Source organism: Cuculus canorus, chromosome 16, assembly GCF_017976375.1.
Source record: "Cuculus canorus isolate bCucCan1 chromosome 16, bCucCan1.pri, whole genome shotgun sequence".
NCBI classification, from domain to species: Eukaryota; Metazoa; Chordata; class Aves; order Cuculiformes; family Cuculidae; genus Cuculus; species Cuculus canorus.
In genome coordinates, this window is record NC_071416.1 from 2,947,077 (window position 1) to 2,967,090 (window position 20,014).

The following is a 20,014-nucleotide window of genomic DNA, read 5'->3' on the forward strand; positions in this document are numbered from 1 at the left end:
GGTTTGTCCTACGTGTTTTCCTTCTGAAGATTTTAATCATTTTCATGATTGAGGTTTTTCTTCAAAAAAATGAAGCTTCCTAAGACTATTTTCACTCCTCTGTAGCTTTCTCTACACAAGGATTTTGTCTGAGCCCACGTTCAGCGCTCTCGTGTTTGCCTGGTATGTTGGAGCATTTTCCTGCACCCTCAGTGCATGGGCGGCCAACGCTGAGCTGGAGGGAAGGGATGGATCCAGGGGGACCTGGGCAGGCTGGGGCTGTGCGAACCTCCTGGGGTTCAAGCAGGTGAAGGGCAAGGTCCTGCAGCTGGATTGGGGCAATCCCAGCACAAACCCAGCCCGGGCGGAGAATGGAGTGGGAGCTGCCCTGAGGAGTAGGGCTTGGGGTGCTGGGGATGAGAAGCTCCACATGAGCCATAAACATACACTCACAGCCCAGAAACCAACCGTGTCCTGGGCTGCATCCAAAGCCGTGGGACCAGCAGGGCCAGGGAGGGGACTCTGCCCCTCTACTCCGCTCTGTGAGACCCCACCTGGAGCCCTGTGTACAGTTCTGGAGTCCTGAGCACAGAAAGGACATGGAGCTGTTGGAGAGATGCCAGAGGAGTCCATATGGAGATGATGTGAGGACTGGAGCACCTGTACGAGGACAGGCTGAGGGAGTTGGAGTTGTTCAGCCGAGAGAAGAGAAAGCTGCGGGGAGACCTTAGAGCAGCTTCCAGTGCTGAAAGGAGCTCCAGGATAGCTGGGGAGGGGCTCTGCATCAGGGAGGGGGGATGGTTTTCAGCTGGGCCGAGGCAGGGCCGAGGGGGGGGGAGCTACACACAGACCACGCCCACTGACCAAGCCACGCCCCTTGCTGAGGCCACGCCTCTGGGACGTCACTCACACCCCGCTGCATTTCCAGACCCCGACCCTGCCTCTTCATAGGCTCCGCCCTTCGGTAACGTGACGCGCGCCCGCAGCAGCCCCCCCACCCCGTCTCCAGGCCCCGCCCCCGAGACGCCCCGCGCCCTGCCTCAGCCGTGCTCTCAGGCCCCGCCCCTCACTCAAAACCCGCCTCCCCCTGTGAGCCCCTCCGACGTCACGTGCCCCGCCGCAGACCCGCCCCCTCCGCGCTCCGCCCCCGGTGACGTCACGCTATCGACCATCGCCCCCCGCCCCCGTGACGTCACGGCCTCCGCCGCCGCAGCTCGCGCCGCCCGAGGAGCCGCCGGTCCCGTCCCGGCCCGTCCCGGCCGCCATGCCCTCGGACCGGCCCTTCAAGCAGCGCCGCACCTTCGGTGAGCTGCAGCGCCTCGGAGCGCCGCCCCGCCCCGCCTCGCCCCGGCTCCGTCCTGCGGCCCTGCCCTCCGGCCTCGCCCTCCCACCGCTCGCATCGCCCCCATCCCTGCTCTTCCATGGCCCTCATCGCCCCCATCCCTTCCTTCCCTTCGCCCCCATCCCTGCCATCTCTACTGTTACTCCCATCCCCGTCGTCCCTCCTGTCCCCACCATTGTACCCATCCCTCCGATTGTACCCATCCCTGCCATCCCTCCCGTTTTGCACCCAACCCATCTTCCCCACTGTCACACCCGTCCCCACAGTCCCTCCTGTCCCCACCATTGCACCCGTCCCTCCCATCACACCCATCCCCATTGCACCCGCCCTGCTGTCCCCGCTGTCACACCGTCCCCATTGTCCCTGCCATCCCTCCCGTTACACCTGTCCCTCCTGTCTCTGCTGTCACACCTTTCCCCACCATCGCACCAATCCCTCTGTCAGGTGTACGGGGGGTCATGGAATGGCATGGGGGACAGGGAATGCACGGGAGTGGCTGTAGGAGGCACCAGCTTTGGTCCCCAGACCTGGTGGTGACATCAAGTGAAGTAGCAGCAGCTGCTTCTCCTGACCTTTGCAGCTAGTGCTGGGAAAGGTGTGTGTGTGTGTGGCTGGTGTCATCCCGAGGCGGGGATTGGTTGGGTTTTACCACCTGAAGAGCATAGAAATCTGTGTATCTGTGCCAAACACGGCCTCGCTTTGTGTCAGTCGCTGTCCAGACACAGGTCAGGGCGTGTTTCCTACCTGAGTTTCAAAATTGGAGCTTTCTGCTAATCCAAGCCCTCACTGCTCTCTTGGAAACTGTAAATATTTGGTAATTTGTTGGTGCAACTCTTCTGGCCTTGAACGTGTACCCAGCCTCCTCCGCCCTAGCGGCCGAGCCAAGCGAACATGCACAGACAAGGGTGAAGCGAAATCTGGGTGCCCTGGGGTGCTCGCTTGGGACCCTGCCGCGTCCCCCGGAGCTGCGTGTGAAAAGCGGGGAAATCCTAAATCGAACCCTGCTGTTCAGCTGGTGAGAAACAGCTTCTTATGGTCAGGAGGAGTCCAGTTTGCTGTTGCAGATTGGTCAGAGTTTGTGTGAGCCAGAAGGGAAACAAAATCCGAGGCTCAGAGTAGTTGAAAGAAAGCAGGATTAAAATAGCCCAGGAGGGGAAGGAGGTGGCGAGGGAGTTTGGCGCTGGCAGCTGCGGGTGCTCCTTGTTTAGGAGTGTTTTCCTCTGCCCTTGTGCTCTCTCAGCTGACTGGGCTGCAGCCCTCAACCAGGAGGAGGAGGAGGCCTGGCAGCTCATGCGGTTGCTTCGGTCAGGGCTGGAATTGCTGGGTTGGAGAAAGTAAATACAGCTTGTTTTTGTCTTGGAATCATTACACAACAGGAGCAGGAAGCGATTGTTTACAATGCAGTTGGAAAGAGCTGGTGGAAAACATCACGGGTGACACTGTACCCTCAGAATGGCTTCATTTTTAAGGCTTCAAAACTTTGTAGAAGTGGAACGGTTCCAAAAAAACAGAGAAAAGGCAGAGTCGGGAATCTTGGCTGTTTACAAAGGGCACCCAGGCTCCAGTTTCACAGCAAGTGGCTGGTTGAGGTCTTGGTCTGAAGATTCTGCTTTCCTCAATGCATGTTTTCCCCCTTCTTGTATTTTTGAGATTAGTTTTTTATCTGAGAGTTTCTTCTACTCCTTTGGGTTTGTCTTGGATCTATCCTGAACAAAACGTTTGCTTTTCTGCTCATCATTGAGCACTTGAACAAGGAACGGGCTGGGAAATGCCAGGGCTTTGAGCCAAGGTGTGTTGAGGGCACCAAGCGCCAGCTTCTCTGTGCATTAGTGGTGAGAGGGTGATATCTTGTGGCCTCGGCTGGTCCTCGGCACATCCGCCGCAGAGCATCTTTGGGTGCCTGGGATACAGCCTGACTAACCCTCTGCTCTCTGCTGAACCCGCCTGCCAACGCAGAGGCAGCTGCCTTTTGCGTAGTCACCTCCTTTGGAGGAGACCAAAACAATTCCCAGAACAAAGCTGTGGTCGAAGGAACAGGCTGTCCTGGCTGCAGCAAGCGTGCGGCAGCCTGACGGCACCACTGCGCTTCCCAAACAGAGCGCGAGAGTCCTTCGGAGTGTTGGGTAGCGCTTGCACCTCCCACTGCTCCCAAAGTGGTGGGTTTCAAGTGTTTGCTCTGCTGCTGCGTGGCTGCCAACAGGCTTCAAGCTTTGTTTCCAATGCGGTGTGGTTACGGACATGGACCTTAGACGTAGACCGGCCGACTCTCTGACCTAAGCTGGCCTCGTGCCCAGCATCCTGCCGGGATGAGGCATTCCCAGTAGGACTTATAGGTCTGTGTCCTGTTGGTCAGCTGGAGCCCCTTGGCTGGGTGACAGACGCAGAGGGGTGATCTCAGCCTCTCCGGGCTGAACATTCCCATCCCAGGTTTACTCCTCTGGGAGTTTTGGAAAGCCACTTCTCTTTAGAGGAGAGGCAGCGGTAGATAAGGGCAGCGTGTGGAGCTGAATTCCCTCTGCTCTCGAAGCGAGGTGTTGCTTTCTCTGGGGGCTTACCTCGTGTAAGCCAGCTGTGCTTGTGCCAGTTGAAAGGCCAATAGTGGGCAAATTGCTTGGTGCACTGTCTTGGACTTTTCCTAACGGTTTTGCTTCTTGGTGGCTTAGAAAAGCATCTTGATCTTGATCTTGATCTTGATCTGAGGTTGGTTGGAGCCAGCTTGTCCTCGTGCGCCATGCTGGGGTACTCGTGCTCCCGCAGTGGTGCTGTGAGAGCTGGGATTCCTTGGGGTGTGGCCGCTGTTGCCAGTTGATGCTGAGCTGCACGTGTCTGGCTGTGTTAATTACTGAGGACATTCTGGGACATGATTTGATGTGTGGCTAATTCTCAGCGTTGAAGAAAACACTGGTGCCAGAAGGACTGAACAAAAACCCAGAACAAATGCCAGCTGGACACGCAGACCACAAATATTGATTTCTTTATTATTCTTTTATATAATAGAAAATCCAGACTGGCAGCCAGGAATAATAAAGCTTGTATGCCCTTTACTTGTTACTCAGTCCTTTCTTCATGGAGGCTCCTTGGGGCAGAACAACCCTGTGCAGCTACAGACGAGGGGAAGAGTGGCTGGAAAGCTGTCTGGAGGAGAAGGACCTGGGGGTGTTGATTGACAGTGACTGACCATGAGCCAGCAGTGGCCCAGGTGGCCAAGAAGGCCAATGGCATCTTGGCTTGGATCAGAAATGGTGTGGCCAGCAGGTCCAGGAGGTGATTCTGCCCCTGGACTCGGCACTGGTGAGGCCACACCTCGAATCCTGTGTTCAGTTCTGGCCCCTCGCTCCAAGAAAGATGTTGAGGCTCTGGAGTGTGTCCAGAGAAGAGCAACGAAGCTGGTGAGGGGCTGGAGAACAAGACTTATGAGGAGCAGCTGAGGGACCCGGGGTTGTTTAGCCTGGAGAAGAGGAGGCTGAGGGGAGACCTTATTGCTCTCTAAAACTACCTGGAAGGAGGGTGTAGAGAGGAGGGTGCTGGGCTCTTCTCCCCAGTGTCAGGGGACAGGACAAGGGGGAATGGCCTCAAGCTGCGCCAGGGGAGGGTCAGACTGCATAGCAGGAAGAAATTTTTCACAGCAAGGGTCATGGGGCCCTGGCAGAGGCTGCCCAGGGAGGGGGTGGAGTCACCATCCCTGGAAGGGTTTAAGGTACGGGTAGATGAGGTGCTCAGGGACATGGTTTAGTGGCAGATAGGAATGGTTGGACTTGATGATCCAGGAGGTCTTTTCCAACCTGGTGATTCTATGATTCTATGATATCCCCTTGGGCCCGAAGGGAGGATGCTGATGGGGCCAGGAGCAGTGGGACTGCTGGGCTCTGCTGCCTCTGTCATCCTGTGGCCCTGAGCCACAGCCAAGTCATCTCCTTTGGCTGCTGTGCTCCTTCCTTGGCCGCTCCCAGTGGGGACAGTGGTCAGGACAGTCCCTCCAGAGGTCTCCTGGAGTGTCACCCCACTTGTGTGATGTTCTGCGGTCTGCAAAGAGCTCCGATAGCAGTCATGCTGCTGCTTGCTGCCTGTTGTCTTCAGAAGGCAGTTTGGGAATAGGCAGTGAGAGAAAACGAAGGTGTAAGTCCAAGCCTCGTGCGTCTGGCACGTCTCCTTCAATGGACCATGAGGATCTGTACGTGCCCAGGCGTGTTTGTGCACAAACAGCAGTGGTCCGGGCTGTGCAAAGTCTCTGTGTGCCTGCGCGTGCATGGTGTTCTCTGCTAAAATGCAGTTCTGGCAGGGGTGCCAGGTCTTTATCGGAGCCGTTTGGAGTGTTCTGAGCAATTCTGAGAAATCTGAGTGCTTTATTGCTGCCTTGGAAGTTTGTCATTGTGACGGGTGTGGAGGAGAAGGTCAGGGAAAAGCTTGGGGGGAGCTCGTGCAGGGGACAGCCTCACGACGGCTTGTCCGAGGGAATGTGCTGTTCTTTTCCCAAGGCTACTGAAAATGTAATTAAACATTGAGGGGGGGAAAAGTGGTTCCCTGTCTGGAGTGGTGATGTAAATGCTCTGTCTGCCATCCAGCCGTGGCCCAGGAGGGGTTGTCCATTCCCTGGCCCTGGAGCTGTGGTGGGTTGGGAGCTCTGGTTTATGGTGTTTGAATGTCAGGGGTCCAGGGCTCATCCTGCGAGGGGGAACGTGGTGCTGTGCAAGCAGAGAACAAGTGTCTTGACAGGAATTCGGACTTCACAGCTGCTGTGGCTCCACTTGGTCATGACTGAACCCTTATTTAGGATTTGCCAGCTACAAATACTCATCCCTGGAGCCGGGCTTAAAATCACCGTATTGTTAGGGTTGGAAAAGACCTCTCAGCTCACCCGGTGCAACCGTCAGCCCAACCCCACTGTGCCGGCTAAACCCTGTTCCCAGGTGCCATGGCCACATGGTTTTTGAACCCCTCCAGGGATGGGAACCCCACCCCTGCCCTGAGCAGCCTCTGCCAGAGCTTCACCACTCATTCAAGTAGAGATGTTTTTCCTGATATCCAATCTAAACCTCCCCTGGCACAACCTGACGCTGTTGCCTCTTATACCATTCTGCGTTCCTTGGGAGCAGAGCCCAGCACCCACCTCCCCACAACCTCCTTTCAGGAGCTGCAGAGAGCGATGTGGTCTTCCCTCAGCCTCCTCTTCTCCAGGCTAAACAGCCCCAGGGCCCTCAGCCGCTCCCACAACCCCTGTTCTCCAGACCCTTCCCCAGCTCTGTTCCCTTCTCTGGACGTGCTGCAGCCCTTCAAGGTCTTTCCTGGAGTGAGGGGCCCAAACCTGAACCCAGGATTTGAGGTGCGGCCTCACCAGTGCCAAGTGGAGCGGGATGATCCCTTCCCTGCTCCTGCTGCCCACGCCATGGCTGATCCAAGCCAGGCGGCTGGTGGCCTCCTTGCCCACCTGGGCCACTGCTGGCTCGTGTTCAGCTGCTGTCGACCAACAACCCCAGGGCCTTTTCCCCCAGGCAGCTTTCCAGCTGCTCTTCCCCAAGGCTGGAGCTGCACGGCGTTGTTGTGACCCAGTGCAGGACCCGGCACTTGGCCTCGTTGAACCCCTTACAATTTCCCAGTCACACTCAGTTACATTGTGAAACTGTGAAAAAAATGAAGGTGGTTCCTGTTTATCTTTTCAAATCCATTCTCAAACTCCACTCTGGAGCCAGAAACGTTGGGAACTTATGGAAATGAACAAGAGTGCTGAGATCCTGCTGCAGGCACTGGCCCAGCAGCCCGGCATTCAAAAAGCCTCCCAGAGGTAACACATCTGGTAAGGAAGCTGTAAAAATGGAACAGATAATTGTGCAGGCAGGTCCTGTTGCTAACTCCTTCCTGTGAGAGCAGAGCATCGCAACCTCCACCCTGTTTCAGAGACATTTCCCATCAGACAGTAAGTTCAGAACATCCTTTCCTGGATGCAAGAGTCTCCTCTTGCTCCTCCTGTGGTGCCGCTGGCCTGAGAATGAGCTCTCTGGTGTTGGGCAAGGACAGGCCAGGTCAGCTGTTGTGGGAGCTATGACACGTATGTGGGAGGTGTTTCCTGGTGGTTCGAGGTGTCTGGCCTTGGGGTGGTGTGATATTACAAAAATACTTGATGTTCCTCTGGAATGACCTGCAAAACTTGCCGGTGTCTTCAGCAGTTGCCAGCTCGTCCCAGACATATCCTGATTTCAAACCATCCAATTCCTTCTCTCCTTGCAGAACATGTCATGGAGAGCAGAGGTCGTTCGTAGACTCATAGAATCATTAAGGTTGAAAAGATCTCTCAGCTCATCCAGTCCAACCGTCAGCCCAATCCCACTGTGTCTGCTAAAGCATGGCCCCAGGTGCCACAGCCACAAGGTTTTTTATCCCCTCCAGGGATGGGGACTCCACTGCTGCCCTGGGCAGCTGGTTCTAGTGCTTCACCCTCTGCCCTGGGCCTGCCCACAGCAGCTTCTTGAAGAAACGTGTTCATTTTTGCATCCGCTTCAGATCCAAGGCAGATCCACCCACAGGCTGCCCGGCAGAGCGTCTTCTGGCAGGCAGGGCTTTCTGCATACTCCCTTCATGCCATGGGCAGCTTCCCCTGGAGCCCTGGGGTGTGGGACCGCAGGGAGAGACGGTAGCTCATGCCTGAATTTCTACTCCCGGCTTTGCTTCTTGCCTGTGGCTCTTGCTGAGCTTCAGCTGTTGACCTGGTTCCCAGTTGGTGACGTTTCCAGGTGGGGTTTTTTCTTATTGGTGTTTTCTTAACAGCATTCCTTGGGCGTGGGAGCAGGGCTGGTTGGAGAGTCCATCCACTGCCCCGGGGTAGCACAGGCGCCTGACCAGTGTTTGTCCAGTGTCTCCTGAAAAATGCTGCCCCTTATGCAACTGCGCTGTTGTTGAGACCTTGCCATGTGTTTTCCTTCTGTTCCACCATCTGTACCTTCTGTCTGGTGAAGCTCTTGTGCATTCCAAGCTGTCCTTTTGTTCTGTGCCTGCACAGCGCCCAGCACAGCAGAGACCCGGAGCGAGGGCTCGCGGGCATGGCGGATCAAAAGGGATAACGCTTGGAAGGTCTGGTTTAATGTTTTCTGCTGTTCTCCTTAACCGGCGTAACGGTCTCCTCCTGCATTGCCATGGGATAGGTTGTGTGCCTGCATCTTTGGGAGAACAGCTTGGGAAGGACTTCAGTCCAGAAAACAGCTGAGATTCTGGTGTTTGGGGCAATTTGCAAGCTTTGCTGCTGGTTCTTAACAGTTGGAACAGCAGTTGGAGGAATTTTCCTGGCACATGCGATGCTACAAAAATACCTCTGCCTTTTGATAGGCCCTAGCGGTGAAATTTTACTAGGACGAACCAATAAAAAGTGTGTGTTTTTATCTCGCTGCTATCTTGAGCTCTGGCAGCCTGGGGAGAAGACCGGCTTTCCCGCGTGGGAGCCGTGTGGAGCTCACCCCTGGGAGCAGAGGCCGTGCTCTTCGCGTGCAGTTCGTTAATCCTCGCTCAGCTCCCTCTAAGCAGCAGTGGCTGCAGCCCTTTCATCCCCTCTTGCCTGGAGTCTCCAGGCTGCTGAAATCCAGTCTGGTGTCTGACTTCTCCTGCAGCGAGGAGAGGGCAGAGGAAAAAATGCGGGTAGGGACTGGAATGTGTGAGCAGCTCTGGTTCACTACGTGTAGGCTGAGGACTGTACGGGGCAGCCATCTGGGCTGTGTCCACAGCAGTGGGGCCAGCAGGGTCAGGGAGGGGATTCTGCCCCTCTGCTCCGCTCTGGTGAGACCCCACCTGGAGCCCTGCGTCCAGTTCTGGAGTCCTGAGCACAGGAAGGACGTGGAGCTGTTGGAGCAAGTCGGGAAGAGGCCATGGGGGTGATCTGAGGGCTGGAGCACCTCCTGTGTGAGGACAGGCTGACAGAGTTGGGGTTGTTCAGCCTGGAGAAGAGAATGCTGCGGGGAGACCTTAGTGCAACTTCCAGTACTGAAAGGAGCTCCAGGAAAGCTGGGGAGGGGCTCTGGATCAGGGAGTGCAGGGATGGGATGGTGGGGGGATGGTTTTGAGCTGAAAGAGGGGAGATTGAGATGAGATCTTAGGAAGAAATGTTTTGCTGTGAGGGTGGGGAGGCCCTGGCCCAGGGTGCCCAGAGCAGTGGTAGCTGCCCTATCCCTGGAGGTGTTCCGGGCCAGGTTGGATGGGGCTTGAAGCAACTGGATCCAGTGGGAGGTGTCCCTGCCCATGGCAGGGGGTGGGACTGGATGGGCTTTGAGGTCCCTTCCAACCCAAACCATTCCATGCTTCTATTACTCGTGATGGCCGGGTGCAGCAGAGCAGGGGAATGTCTCGGCCTCAGCGCAGGGATAGTTTGGGGGAACGTCAGGAGAACAAGGCTCATAAAATCTGAGCTGTGGTGTTTGAAATGCGAGCATGCAGGCTTTGGTAGTCACTGGGCAGAGGAAGCATCCTGTCTGCTGTGACCTGGCACCACAGGTGCTGGCAGCTCTGTCTGTGTCTCTCTGAAGTGCCCAACAGCTTTATTCTCAGTCCTGTGACCTATACAATAAATTACAGGTGGTGTTTATAACCATCCCTTGGTGTGTGGTGTTGAAGATGCTTTTATGAGACAGAGGATCAACTTCCAGCTCCCGCCCCAGGCTAAGAAGGGTGTGGGTGACCATCACCTCTTTCTTGTGAGAGCTCTCTAGCACCTCAACTGTCACGCACACAGAAATTGCCCTCGTTGCAGGGTTCGATGCAGGATAGCTTCTCCTGGTTTCCAAGCCTGCTCAGTTGGATTTTCAGGCTACGATGGGACTGAGCGTGGTCCTTAGCAGAGCTTTAGACGTCCTGGAAACTTGATAGAATGAATCATGGAATGGTTTGGATTGGAAGGGACCTCAGAGCCCATCCAGTTCCAACCAGGAAGGAGCCTGGCCAAGGCAGAGCAGTGGGTCCCCCCCACCTCGGGGGACGAAGGGCTGTGGTTTCAGGGCAGGTCTCTGAGTTCCTGGGTAGGTGGGGCACCTCTTTATTCTCTGTGTGGTGGGTTTTTTAGTGCGATGGGCAGAGGGCATCCTGCTGTGGCTCCTCAGTGGTGATCACCTCCAGCCTTGTGCTGGAGCTGGTGATGCTTCCTGGGAGCAGGAAGGGGTGTCAGGCATGTGACTGCCCTTCCATGCACGCAGCCTAGACTAGTGGGATGCTCTGGGATTATCCGCGTTCCTAGCCATGATCCCCTGCAAAGGCTGCAAATTTGCCTTCGGTGAGTTGCTTCTCAAATCCCTCTTGTAATCACCTGCTTTGTTGGGGCTTCTTCTGCCAATAGTTCTGTTGACCCAGCATCTTCTTCTGAGGAACGAGGGACAAGATGAGAGGAAAGGGCCTCAAGTTGCGCCAGGGGAGGTTTAGATTGGGTATTAGGAAAAATTTCTCTACTGACAGAGTGGTGAAGCACTGAAACTGGCTGCCCAGGGCAGTGGTGGAGTCCCCATCCCTGGAGGGCTTCAAGAACCTTGTGGCCATGGCACCTGGGGACATGGTTTAGTAAGCATGGTGGGGCTGGATGAGCTTAGAAGTCTTTTCTAACCTCAATGATTCTATGACCGTGCATGGAAAGGCATGGTGTCTGGGAAGTCCATCCACACGGCCATTTGATGTGATCTCTCCACATTGAGTGTGGAGAGAGATGCAGGATAGGGTGGACACTGAAGCTGGAAGAACCAACCAGCCATGAGGACACACAGCTTTCCGCAGACTCGGTTAATGCTCAGTAAGTCTGAGCCAAGCTGCCCAAAGTCCTTTTGCCGATAAGTGTTGTCCACAAATGGATCTCCAACCTTCCAGCTGCTCTATCCTGCTGAAGCGTGTCCATGGGGAACATGTGGGAGCAGAGCTCTGCAGAAGAGTGGGCGTATGCTCCTGGTTGGGTGCCCGGTTGGGTGCTCCTTGTCACGGTGTCAGCATTCCCGAGGAGGCACTGCTGTACCAGCATCATGTGCAGTTGCTGATTCTGGCGTAGCTCTTTGCTGATTGGGACCTCAGGGGAGAATTGTCACAAGGACAACTCTGGATGCTCTGGAACACTGGTCAGGATGAAAAGGAAACACGAACCACATCTTCAGTCATAAAACCCAAACCGAATTTCCCATTAAATCCAAATAATCATAGAATCCTAGAAGGATTTGTATTGGAAGGAACCTTAAAGCCCATACAGTTCCATCCCCTGCCATAGGCAGGGACACCTCCCACTGGATCCAGTTGTTCCAAGGCCCATCCAACCTGGTCTGGAACACCTCCAGGGGTGGGGCAACCACCACTGCTCTGGGGAACCTGGGCCAGGGCCTCCCCTCTCTCAGCCTGTCCTCGTACGGGAGGTGCTTCAGCCCTCCTCTTTGTTAGGTTGTGGCTTGCAGGGTGGTTACCTTGTTTTTGTCTGAACTAGCACAGCCTGATGTTTCTAACTTCACTTCTTTACTTTCTTTCCAGCGGATCGTTGTAAAGAGGTACAGCAGATCCGGGAGCAGCATCCAAACAAAATCCCGGTAAGTTCTCATTCCAGCTGTTCTGCATTGGACTTGGTTCTCAGGACTCCTCTGTGCTGCTGGATCACCTCCACCTGCTGGCATTGGAGGTTGCTGAGCTTTGCTCCGTGGAATCAGCAAAGGATGCTCTCCGTAAGCCTCCAGAGCCTTGTGCCGGCTACTCAGTAGCGGATCACATTCCCAGCAGTGCGGAATACAGCCTTTCTGCTAAGCTTCCTGCCTGCCCTAGAGGCACGGAACTGATTTGATCTCAAATCTACTTCCAAATCTGCAGCAGGAAAAAAAACCTGAAATGGCCTTTGTTGTTGTTGACATAGCTACCTGAGTTTTCCTGGATGACTTAGTAAGGATTTCTCTTCATCTGCCCAGAGAAAGCTGTGTTGAAAGCAAAGAGGGTCTGTTAAGATAATTCAAGCACAACCAAACGGTCACACCCATTCTGTGCTTTCCCAGCACTGGCAGGTGAGGCTTTGTGAATTACCTCCATTTCTTCCTGCCCTAATGCACTTTCTTGCTCTTTGGCTGTGAATGTGCTTCTGCTGTCCTGGCTGAGTATTTGCTTCTCTTCCTGAAAAGATGGAGAACTCAGAGAAGTGACATACTCAGGGCTTACTCAGGTTAGTATTTGCAATGCCGTGGCATTTGTGACCAAAGCATGGGAGGTGTTCCTACCTCAGCTTGCTCTTGGCGTTGGCCGAACATCAGCCTTGTCTGAAAATTGCGCACAGTCCCTCAGTGTTCACAGAATCACAGAATCACAGAATCACAAGGTTGGAAAGGACCCATTGGATCATCGAGTCCAACCATTCCTAACACTCCCTAAACCATGTCCCTAAGCACTTCATCCACCCGTTCCTTAAACACCTGCAGGGAAGGTGACTCGACCACCTCCCTGGGCAGCTGTTCCAGTAGCCAATGACTCTTACTGTGAAGAATTTTTTTCTGATATCCAACCTGAACCTCCCCTGACGGAGCTTCAGGCCATTCCCTCTTGTCCTGTCCTCTGTCACTTGGGAGAAGAGGCCAGCTCCCTCCTCTCCACAACCTCCTTTCAGGTAGTTGTAGAGAGTAATAAGGTCTCCAATAAGTGTTGAGCCTTCAGGGCTTAATGTCTCAAACTGCTCTGGGCACACAGTGGTGCATTCCTGCCTCGCTCTTTAGATTTTAGCACAACATGGAATCACAGAATCATTGAGGCTCAAAAAGACCTTTCAGCTCATCCAGTGCAGCCGTCAGCCCAACACCACCGTGCCGGCTAAACCATGGCCCCAAGTGCCACTGCCACATGGGTTTTTTTAACCCCTCCAGGGATGGGGAGTCCACCACTGCTCTGGGTGGGTGGTTCCAGGGCTTCACCACTCATTCAAGTAGAGATGTTTTTCCCAATATCCAATCTAAACCTCCCCTGGCACAACCTGACGCTCGTGCCTCTTATACCATCCTGCATTCCTTGGGAGCAGAGCCCAGCACCCACCTCCCCACAACCTCCTTTCAGGAGCTGCAGAGAGCAATGAGGTCTCCCCTCAGCCTCCTCTTCTCCAGGCTAAACAGCCTCAGGACCCTCAGCTGCTCCAACAACCTCTGTTCTCCAGACCCTTCCCCAGCTCTGTTCCCTTTTCTGGACGTACTCCAGTCCCTCAGTGTCTTTCCTGGAGTGAGGGGCCCAAAACTGAACCCAGCATCTTCTAGCAGAAGGAATTCTTTCCCTTCCCTCTCTCCTACCACCACTGTGATGTCCACGTGTTGTCAGCGCAGCCAAGCAGGACTCGCCCCTCTCAGCACGATGAATCCCGGTGTGCCGTGCCATCCACACATATGTTGACCACTGCTAGTAATGTGTTTTTTATGGCATTTGACTGGCTCTTCATTTCTCCAGGGTTGTGGCAGAGCAGTTGTCGTTACGACGCCTTAAGGCTCTGGCCATAGCGACAGGCTAGAAATAGGTTGTACCTAAAGTACGCCTGCGTGCGTCTGTCGGGTCCCTGTACATGAGGGCATGGTGCCTGGAAAATGAACAGAAGGAGCCACAGCTCTGCATCCGTGTGCAGAGTTTTACCAGCATTCCTAAAATGGGGTGGGAGAGCTTCCATGGCTGGAATGCTCTTTGTGTTGGGGTCAAACATCATGCGCTGCAGGACATGACTTTTGTGTCATCAGGACCGCTGGGGTGGTTGTCTGGGGAGCTGTGTGTGGGGAGGTTCAGCCATGGCAGAGAGCTGACCTCCCAGCCCTGCTCCAGGACCTCTTTGTTGTCCTTGCCGGTGTCCTGAGTGCCAGCGTTGTGGGAGGGTGAAGGACTCGGCTGAACGCGCAGCCGCTTTGCTGTCGTGGCTGACGGATGTGGCAAGGGAGGGTGCGCTTCACTCAGGGTTTGCTGGAACAGTGGGAAGAACCAGGAGGGGAGAAGGATGCTGAAGACCTCAGGGGGTGCAGCTGTGTCTGTGTCATTGGTACCTCTCAAGGCTTGGTCCCCGTTAGACACTGACACCGCATTTGATGGTGTCTCTTCTCTGTTACCCAACAGAGTTCCTACGAGTCACTGCAGGCAGCGTTCAGTGCTCGGGCTGCCTGCAAGGCCTCGTGCTGTGAAACGCAGTGTGGTGTGGGGTGGCTGTGGGTCTGAGCTGCGCAGGCAGGTCTGGGTCCTCTGTAAAACGCAGGAGCTGGGTTTCCCAAGTGACTGGCTTCCCTGGAGAGGCTCTTGGAATGAGCCAAAGGGGATTTGAGCCCACAGCCTGGCGGGGGGGTAAGTTAGGGAGAAGATAGCCTGAGTCACACCCCGATGCTGGCAGGAGTCACAGCAAACTGTGCCGCAGCTGCTGCCCTCTTCTTGTGTCTCCGGTTTCCACTCAGAGCCCTTGGGCAACTCCTGTTTTGCTTTGACAGAGGGTCAGGAGGATTTGCAGAATGCATGGCTTGGCTTTGTGCCCAGGGAAAGGCATTTCTCTCCTGTTTCCATGAGAGTAATTCCAGCAGGGGCTGAGGGAAGGGGCTGTGCCATATAGACATGGGGGTGCTGTCTGGGGACGGAGCTGGTGGTGAGTTTGCCTGAACCCAGCAGAGGCAAAGCACCAGATAACCCGGACTGCCAGAGGTGGCGGGGGAGTCAGGGCAATCCCATCCCAGAACCCCTCAGTGGAGCATGGAACAGGGAGATGGGCAGGAGCCGAGGGCTTCCCTATCTACCTCGTGCCAGAGGCTCCTTCGCTGTCTGTGCACCCCTCAAAGCTGGCTGCGCTTCCGTGGGAAGCAGCGCTGTGTCAAGAAAGACAGGATTGTGTTGGCAGCGAGGCGCTGCTCACGCTTGGCTCTGCTGGGAAGTCGCCTCCAGCTGCCGCTGGCTCCTACGTGGGCCTTCTTGCTGCGCCCTCCACCTGCAGCATCAGCAGATGCTTTGGAAATGCTCCTGTTAGAGGAGAGACCAAGCTCACGGCTGCCCGTTGCCCTCCCCTGCACCGGCCGCACAGCTCTCCTTCCAGAACCCGTTGAGCCGGGCCCTGGTGGGAGCAGCTGCCTGCTGGAAGCAAGCTCCGGTGAGCCCTGGGGAGGCTGAACGCGGGGAACAGCTTGTGCTGGGCTGCAACAGGAGCAAATCATATCCCAGAGCACTGGGATGGGGAATTCAGCGAGGTCACAGGCTGTGCTGCCGAGAGTGGGCTGGGGAGACCTCCTCTTGTGCCCATAGGGAAGGCTGGGGGGGGGCGTTTGGAAAGGCTGGGGATGCGTTTGGGAAGGCTGGGGATGCTTTGGGGAAGGCTGGGGGGGTGTTTGGGAAGGCTGGGGATGCGTTTGGGAAGGCTGGGGCGGCGTTTGGGAAGGCTGGGCGGTGTTTGGGAAGGCTGGGGAGGCGTTTGGGAAGGCTGGGGATGCGTTTGGGAAGGCTGGGGGAGGCGTTTGGGAAGGCTGGAGGAGGCGTTTGGGAAGGCTGGAGGAGGCGTTTGGGAAGGCTGGGGATGCGTTTGGGAAGGCTGGGGCTGCGTTTGGGAAGGCTGGGGATGGGTTTGGGAAGGCTGGGGCTGCGTTTGGGAAGGCTGGGGGAGGCGTTTGGGAAGGCTGGGGATGCGTTTGGGAAGGCTGGGGCTGCGTTTGGGAAGGCTGGGGATGGGTTTGGGAAGGCTGGGGGGGTGTTTGGGCCATGCAGAGAGGTCTTTATTGGGTTATGTGATTGGAGCTTGCGGCACACCCGCAGAGGAGCACAGAGAGGCAGTGGCGGGGGAGGGAGCCCAAGCAGTACCCTGTCCTGGCGCAGTGGTGAACAGAAACACGAATTATGGACTTGGAGGAAGGGACAGCCTTGTCTGGGCCCCTGCGAGGGCTGTGCCAGGGAGCTGCAGACCAGTGTCAAGGGCAGACACGACTCAAGCTGCATCGACACCAGAGCACCTTTTGGACTGCATGGGGGGGTTCTGTATGTATTCCCACTAAAGGAGCTCTGCCCAGCCCAGCCAAGGGGGGCAGATGAGGCTGTTGGTGCTGTGTTTATGTGAGTGCTCTGCGTGTCTGTGCTGGTCTCTGTGGGTGATCGTGTGTGCAGGTGTGTGTGTGTTACACAAACATATTGCATAGAATCACAGAGTGGTTTGAGTTGGAAGGGACCTCAAAGCCCATCCAGTCCCACCCCCTGCCATGTGCAGGGACACCTCCCACTGGATCCGGTTGCTCCAAGCCCCATCCAACCTGGCCTGGAACACCTCCAGGGATGGGGCAGCCACCACTGCTCTGGGCAGCCTGGACCAGAGCAAAACATTTCTTCCTAAGATCTCATCTCAATCTCCCCTCTTTCATCTTAAAACCATTCTCCCTCGTCCTCTCCCTGCACACCCTGATGGAGAGCCCCTCTCCAGCTTTCCTGGAGCCTCTTTCAGCACTGGAGGCAGCTCTAAGGTTTCCCTTTTTGTGCATGCACCCACTGGGATTACATTCTCAGCCTTGCTTCTGGTTGGACCTGCAGGCATGGGGTGGTGGCAGCCTTGCCTGTGCTGGGCTGCCAGCTCTGGCCCATTCGCTACCAAAACCCCTTCCCACCTCTTCAGATTGGCCCCAGGCCAAGGGTTGAGTCTGTGAATGGTGCCAGGGCCCCTCTGCAGTGGGGCTGGGAGCCCAGGCTCTGCCCATCCGCCTGGGGTGGGTTCCTGCTGCAGGAGCAGGTATCCCACACTGAGGAATACCCTGACCTGAGGCAGCATCTTGGGAGAGGATACGGGAGCGACGTGGCTTTGTATACAAGTCCTGTGGCCACAGGGATGTAATATTAGCATTTGATCCTGCGTTTCCCTCCAAAGGTAGACAAGAACATTTTGTCCATTGGCCACCTGCTCCCATGGCTGAGTTCTCCAAATAACAGTTGGAGACAGGAACTCTTGGAGCTGCTCTAGGTGACAGCCCTCTGTCTGCTCAGGGCAGCTGCTGCTTTAACAGCCAGGCTGTCCTTCTCAGCCCAATCCTGAACTAATTGAGAGGCTTTTCTTTGTGAGCTGGCTGGTAATTAGAGGCGTTTGCCTCCGTTCCTGCTCATTTTCAGTGAAAAATGGGGCACAGCCCCAGTGTGCAGGGCCCTCCCTTCAGGTAAAAGGTCCACACACAGCAGGAGCCCAGAGTTGTGGCACAAAAGGGAAGGAAAATATCTCTTGCTGTGCACCATGAGTTCAGTGCTTAGCTCAGGTCAGCAAAACTTGTGGGTTTGGTCAATCTGAAAGTGATGTTGAAATACTCTTCACTCCTTTTCCGGATCTCTGGCATGGCAGGGGAGGAGGCCTGTTCTGCTAATGCCTACCGCTCCTTGGGCAGCCGGAGCAGGCGATGCTCTAGTTCCCTTCTGTCGGATGCTGTCCACTGCCTGCCTCAGGCAGAACGAGGACTCCCCTGAAGAGCTGTCTGCAGGCAACCCGATGGTCACTGCTCTGATGGTGACGTGGAGTGGGGCTCTGCCTCAGCCTTTCCATATGTGCTGGCTGGATTTGTGTTTGGCGCCCGGGGTGCTGTAGGCGTGACTAACCCTGCCCTTGCCTTCATCCCCAGGTCATCATTGAGCGCTATAAAGGGGAGAAACAGCTGCCAGTGCTGGACAAGACCAAGTTCCTCGTCCCAGACCACGTCAACATGAGTGAACTGGTCAAAATAATCCGGTGAGTGGGGTGGCCCCAGCTGGGAACCCATCTGCACCCACAGGCCCTGGACACAGAGCAGTGGGTGAGGAAGGGCAGAGACAGCTGCCAGGGGAGGGAGACATGGCAATCACAACATCCTTGCACTGAGAGGTTGAGGGATGTGGGATCTGATGAAAGGCAGTGGCCTCCCCCTCAGGGGGACACTCCATGAGCTGGTGAGAGGGTCTCGATCCCCTTCTTTTATCCCTCAGCTAAGGTGGAAGGGGTTTTGCGGAGTCCAACTTGGGAGACCTTGTAGCCCCGAGGTGGACTGTAGGCACGGTGTCCTGTGCATGAGGGAGGAGGTCCCAGTGCCCTGGGCCTGGCCCTGTGGAGCAGCACTGCAGGGGGAGGTGAAACCTGCTGTCCCCGTCCTGCCCGCCTGGGATGACTCAGGCCCTCCTGTCCTTTCCCCCACAGGCGTCGCTTGCAGCTGAATCCTACCCAGGCGTTCTTCTTGCTGGTGAACCAGCACAGCATGGTGAGCGTCTCTACCCCCATCTCGGAGATCTACGAGCAGGAGAAGGATGAGGATGGTTTCCTCTATATGGTCTACGCTTCCCAGGAGACCTTTGGCTACTGAGGCCTGCTGAGAGGTGGCATGCGGAGACGGATGAACTGTGGCGCACGGGCCTCCGGCTGTGGAAGACAACGCAACCCAAGGCTCAGGAGAGGGGGACTGCGCTGACTTCCTCTCCCTTCCCCCTTCCCTCCCCTTCCCATCACCCCATCACTGAAGAGGCTCGTGGCGTGCATTGGTTCCCATCCATCCTTGAACCCATGTTCAAGGCCAGGTTGGATGAGGCTTTGAGCAACCTGACCCAGTGGGAGGTGTCCCTGCCCGTTGCAGGGGGCTGGAACTGGATGAATCTAAAGGTCCCCTCTGACGCAAACCATCTTGTGATTCTATGATGCCTTCACCTCTGTGTAGATCAGCCCCGCTCTCTCCACACCCACGTGTGTGCACACGTACAGACAACCCCCTGCGCCCATGCGGGGCCTCGCCGTCCCGTCCCCCGGTGTCACCTCCAGCTGCTCCCGCTGTGCCGCGTGTGCGTGTTCCCAGCGTGCTGCCGAAAGCCCGGCCGGGGGCGGAGGGAGGACAGGACACTGTCGCCTTCACCGTCAGCGCAGGGAGAGCCGCCTCTCCTCCGAGACACTCGTAAGGGCAGGAAATCCACAAAAGCAGCAAACAAATGTTACCGTTGCTCCCGAGTTTTAATTGATTTTAATTACACCCATATCAGATTCTTGGTGCTACTGAGTAGATGTAGGCGTCTCTATAGGTCTGTGGACAATGTATATCCTTTACATTTATTTTATTGGTTGGTTTGTTTGGGTTGTTTTTTTAGGGATAGTTTGGAATGGGGAGAGGGGGTAATCTTTCCTGTATTCTGTAGGTAAATAAATCAGGCTTTGTTGCACTTTAAAGCATAGTAGATGTCAGAGTGGAATTTACTTTTAATTTATATGGTTTGCTATATGAAGTGCTGCTCCTCTGTCGACGGTTGTACCTAGATTGTCTGTTTCTGGTTTGGTTTTTTTTTAAATACAATTGATTTCCCTTCTCTCTGTCTCCCCATTGCATGCAGTTTTTCCGTCTCGGTGTGGCAGAGTTCGCTCCAGGAATGTACTGATTTATATTTGCTATGTTCCTGTTCCTGTTTCTCATGTATTATACCAAAAAAACAAAAAATGTATATGATAAACTCCCGCCCAGTTTAATCTATACAAAGGTATATATATAAATATATATATATAAAATAAACGTAAATTCAAGTCGTGTCTTGTAGGAACGCTCTGTTTCCATCTCATTTGTTAACGTTCTTAGTATCCAGTAAGAGCGGTGCGTGCTCCCAGTGTTCACTGGTGCATTGTAGCCGGCTTTGGAGCTGGTCATTCCCAGCTGCAGCAGAAAGGGCCGAGGCAGAGGTGGAAGCTCAGTTTAGAAGACCGACCACGGGACGGTGACGTAGGGCACATGGTTATCCTTGCCCTGCCTGTGACAGAGTCAAGTCTCTTGTCCT

The 20,014-nt window shown here is 55.4% G+C and overlaps 1 protein-coding gene across 1 annotated transcript; it reads left to right on the forward strand.

The window, feature by feature from the left end:
- Positions 1-578: 578 nt before the first annotated feature.
- MAP1LC3A (microtubule associated protein 1 light chain 3 alpha) lies at positions 579-19,766 on the forward strand. The gene is made up of 5 exons (XM_054081840.1): positions 579-623; positions 1,103-1,283; positions 11,786-11,841; positions 17,860-17,966; positions 18,408-19,766. The coding sequence occupies exons 1-5, from the start codon at positions 579-581 to the stop codon at positions 18,568-18,570; spliced, it is 552 nt and encodes a 183-aa protein (XP_053937815.1). The 3' UTR covers positions 18,571-19,766.
- The last annotated feature ends 248 nt before the right edge of the window (positions 19,767-20,014 follow it).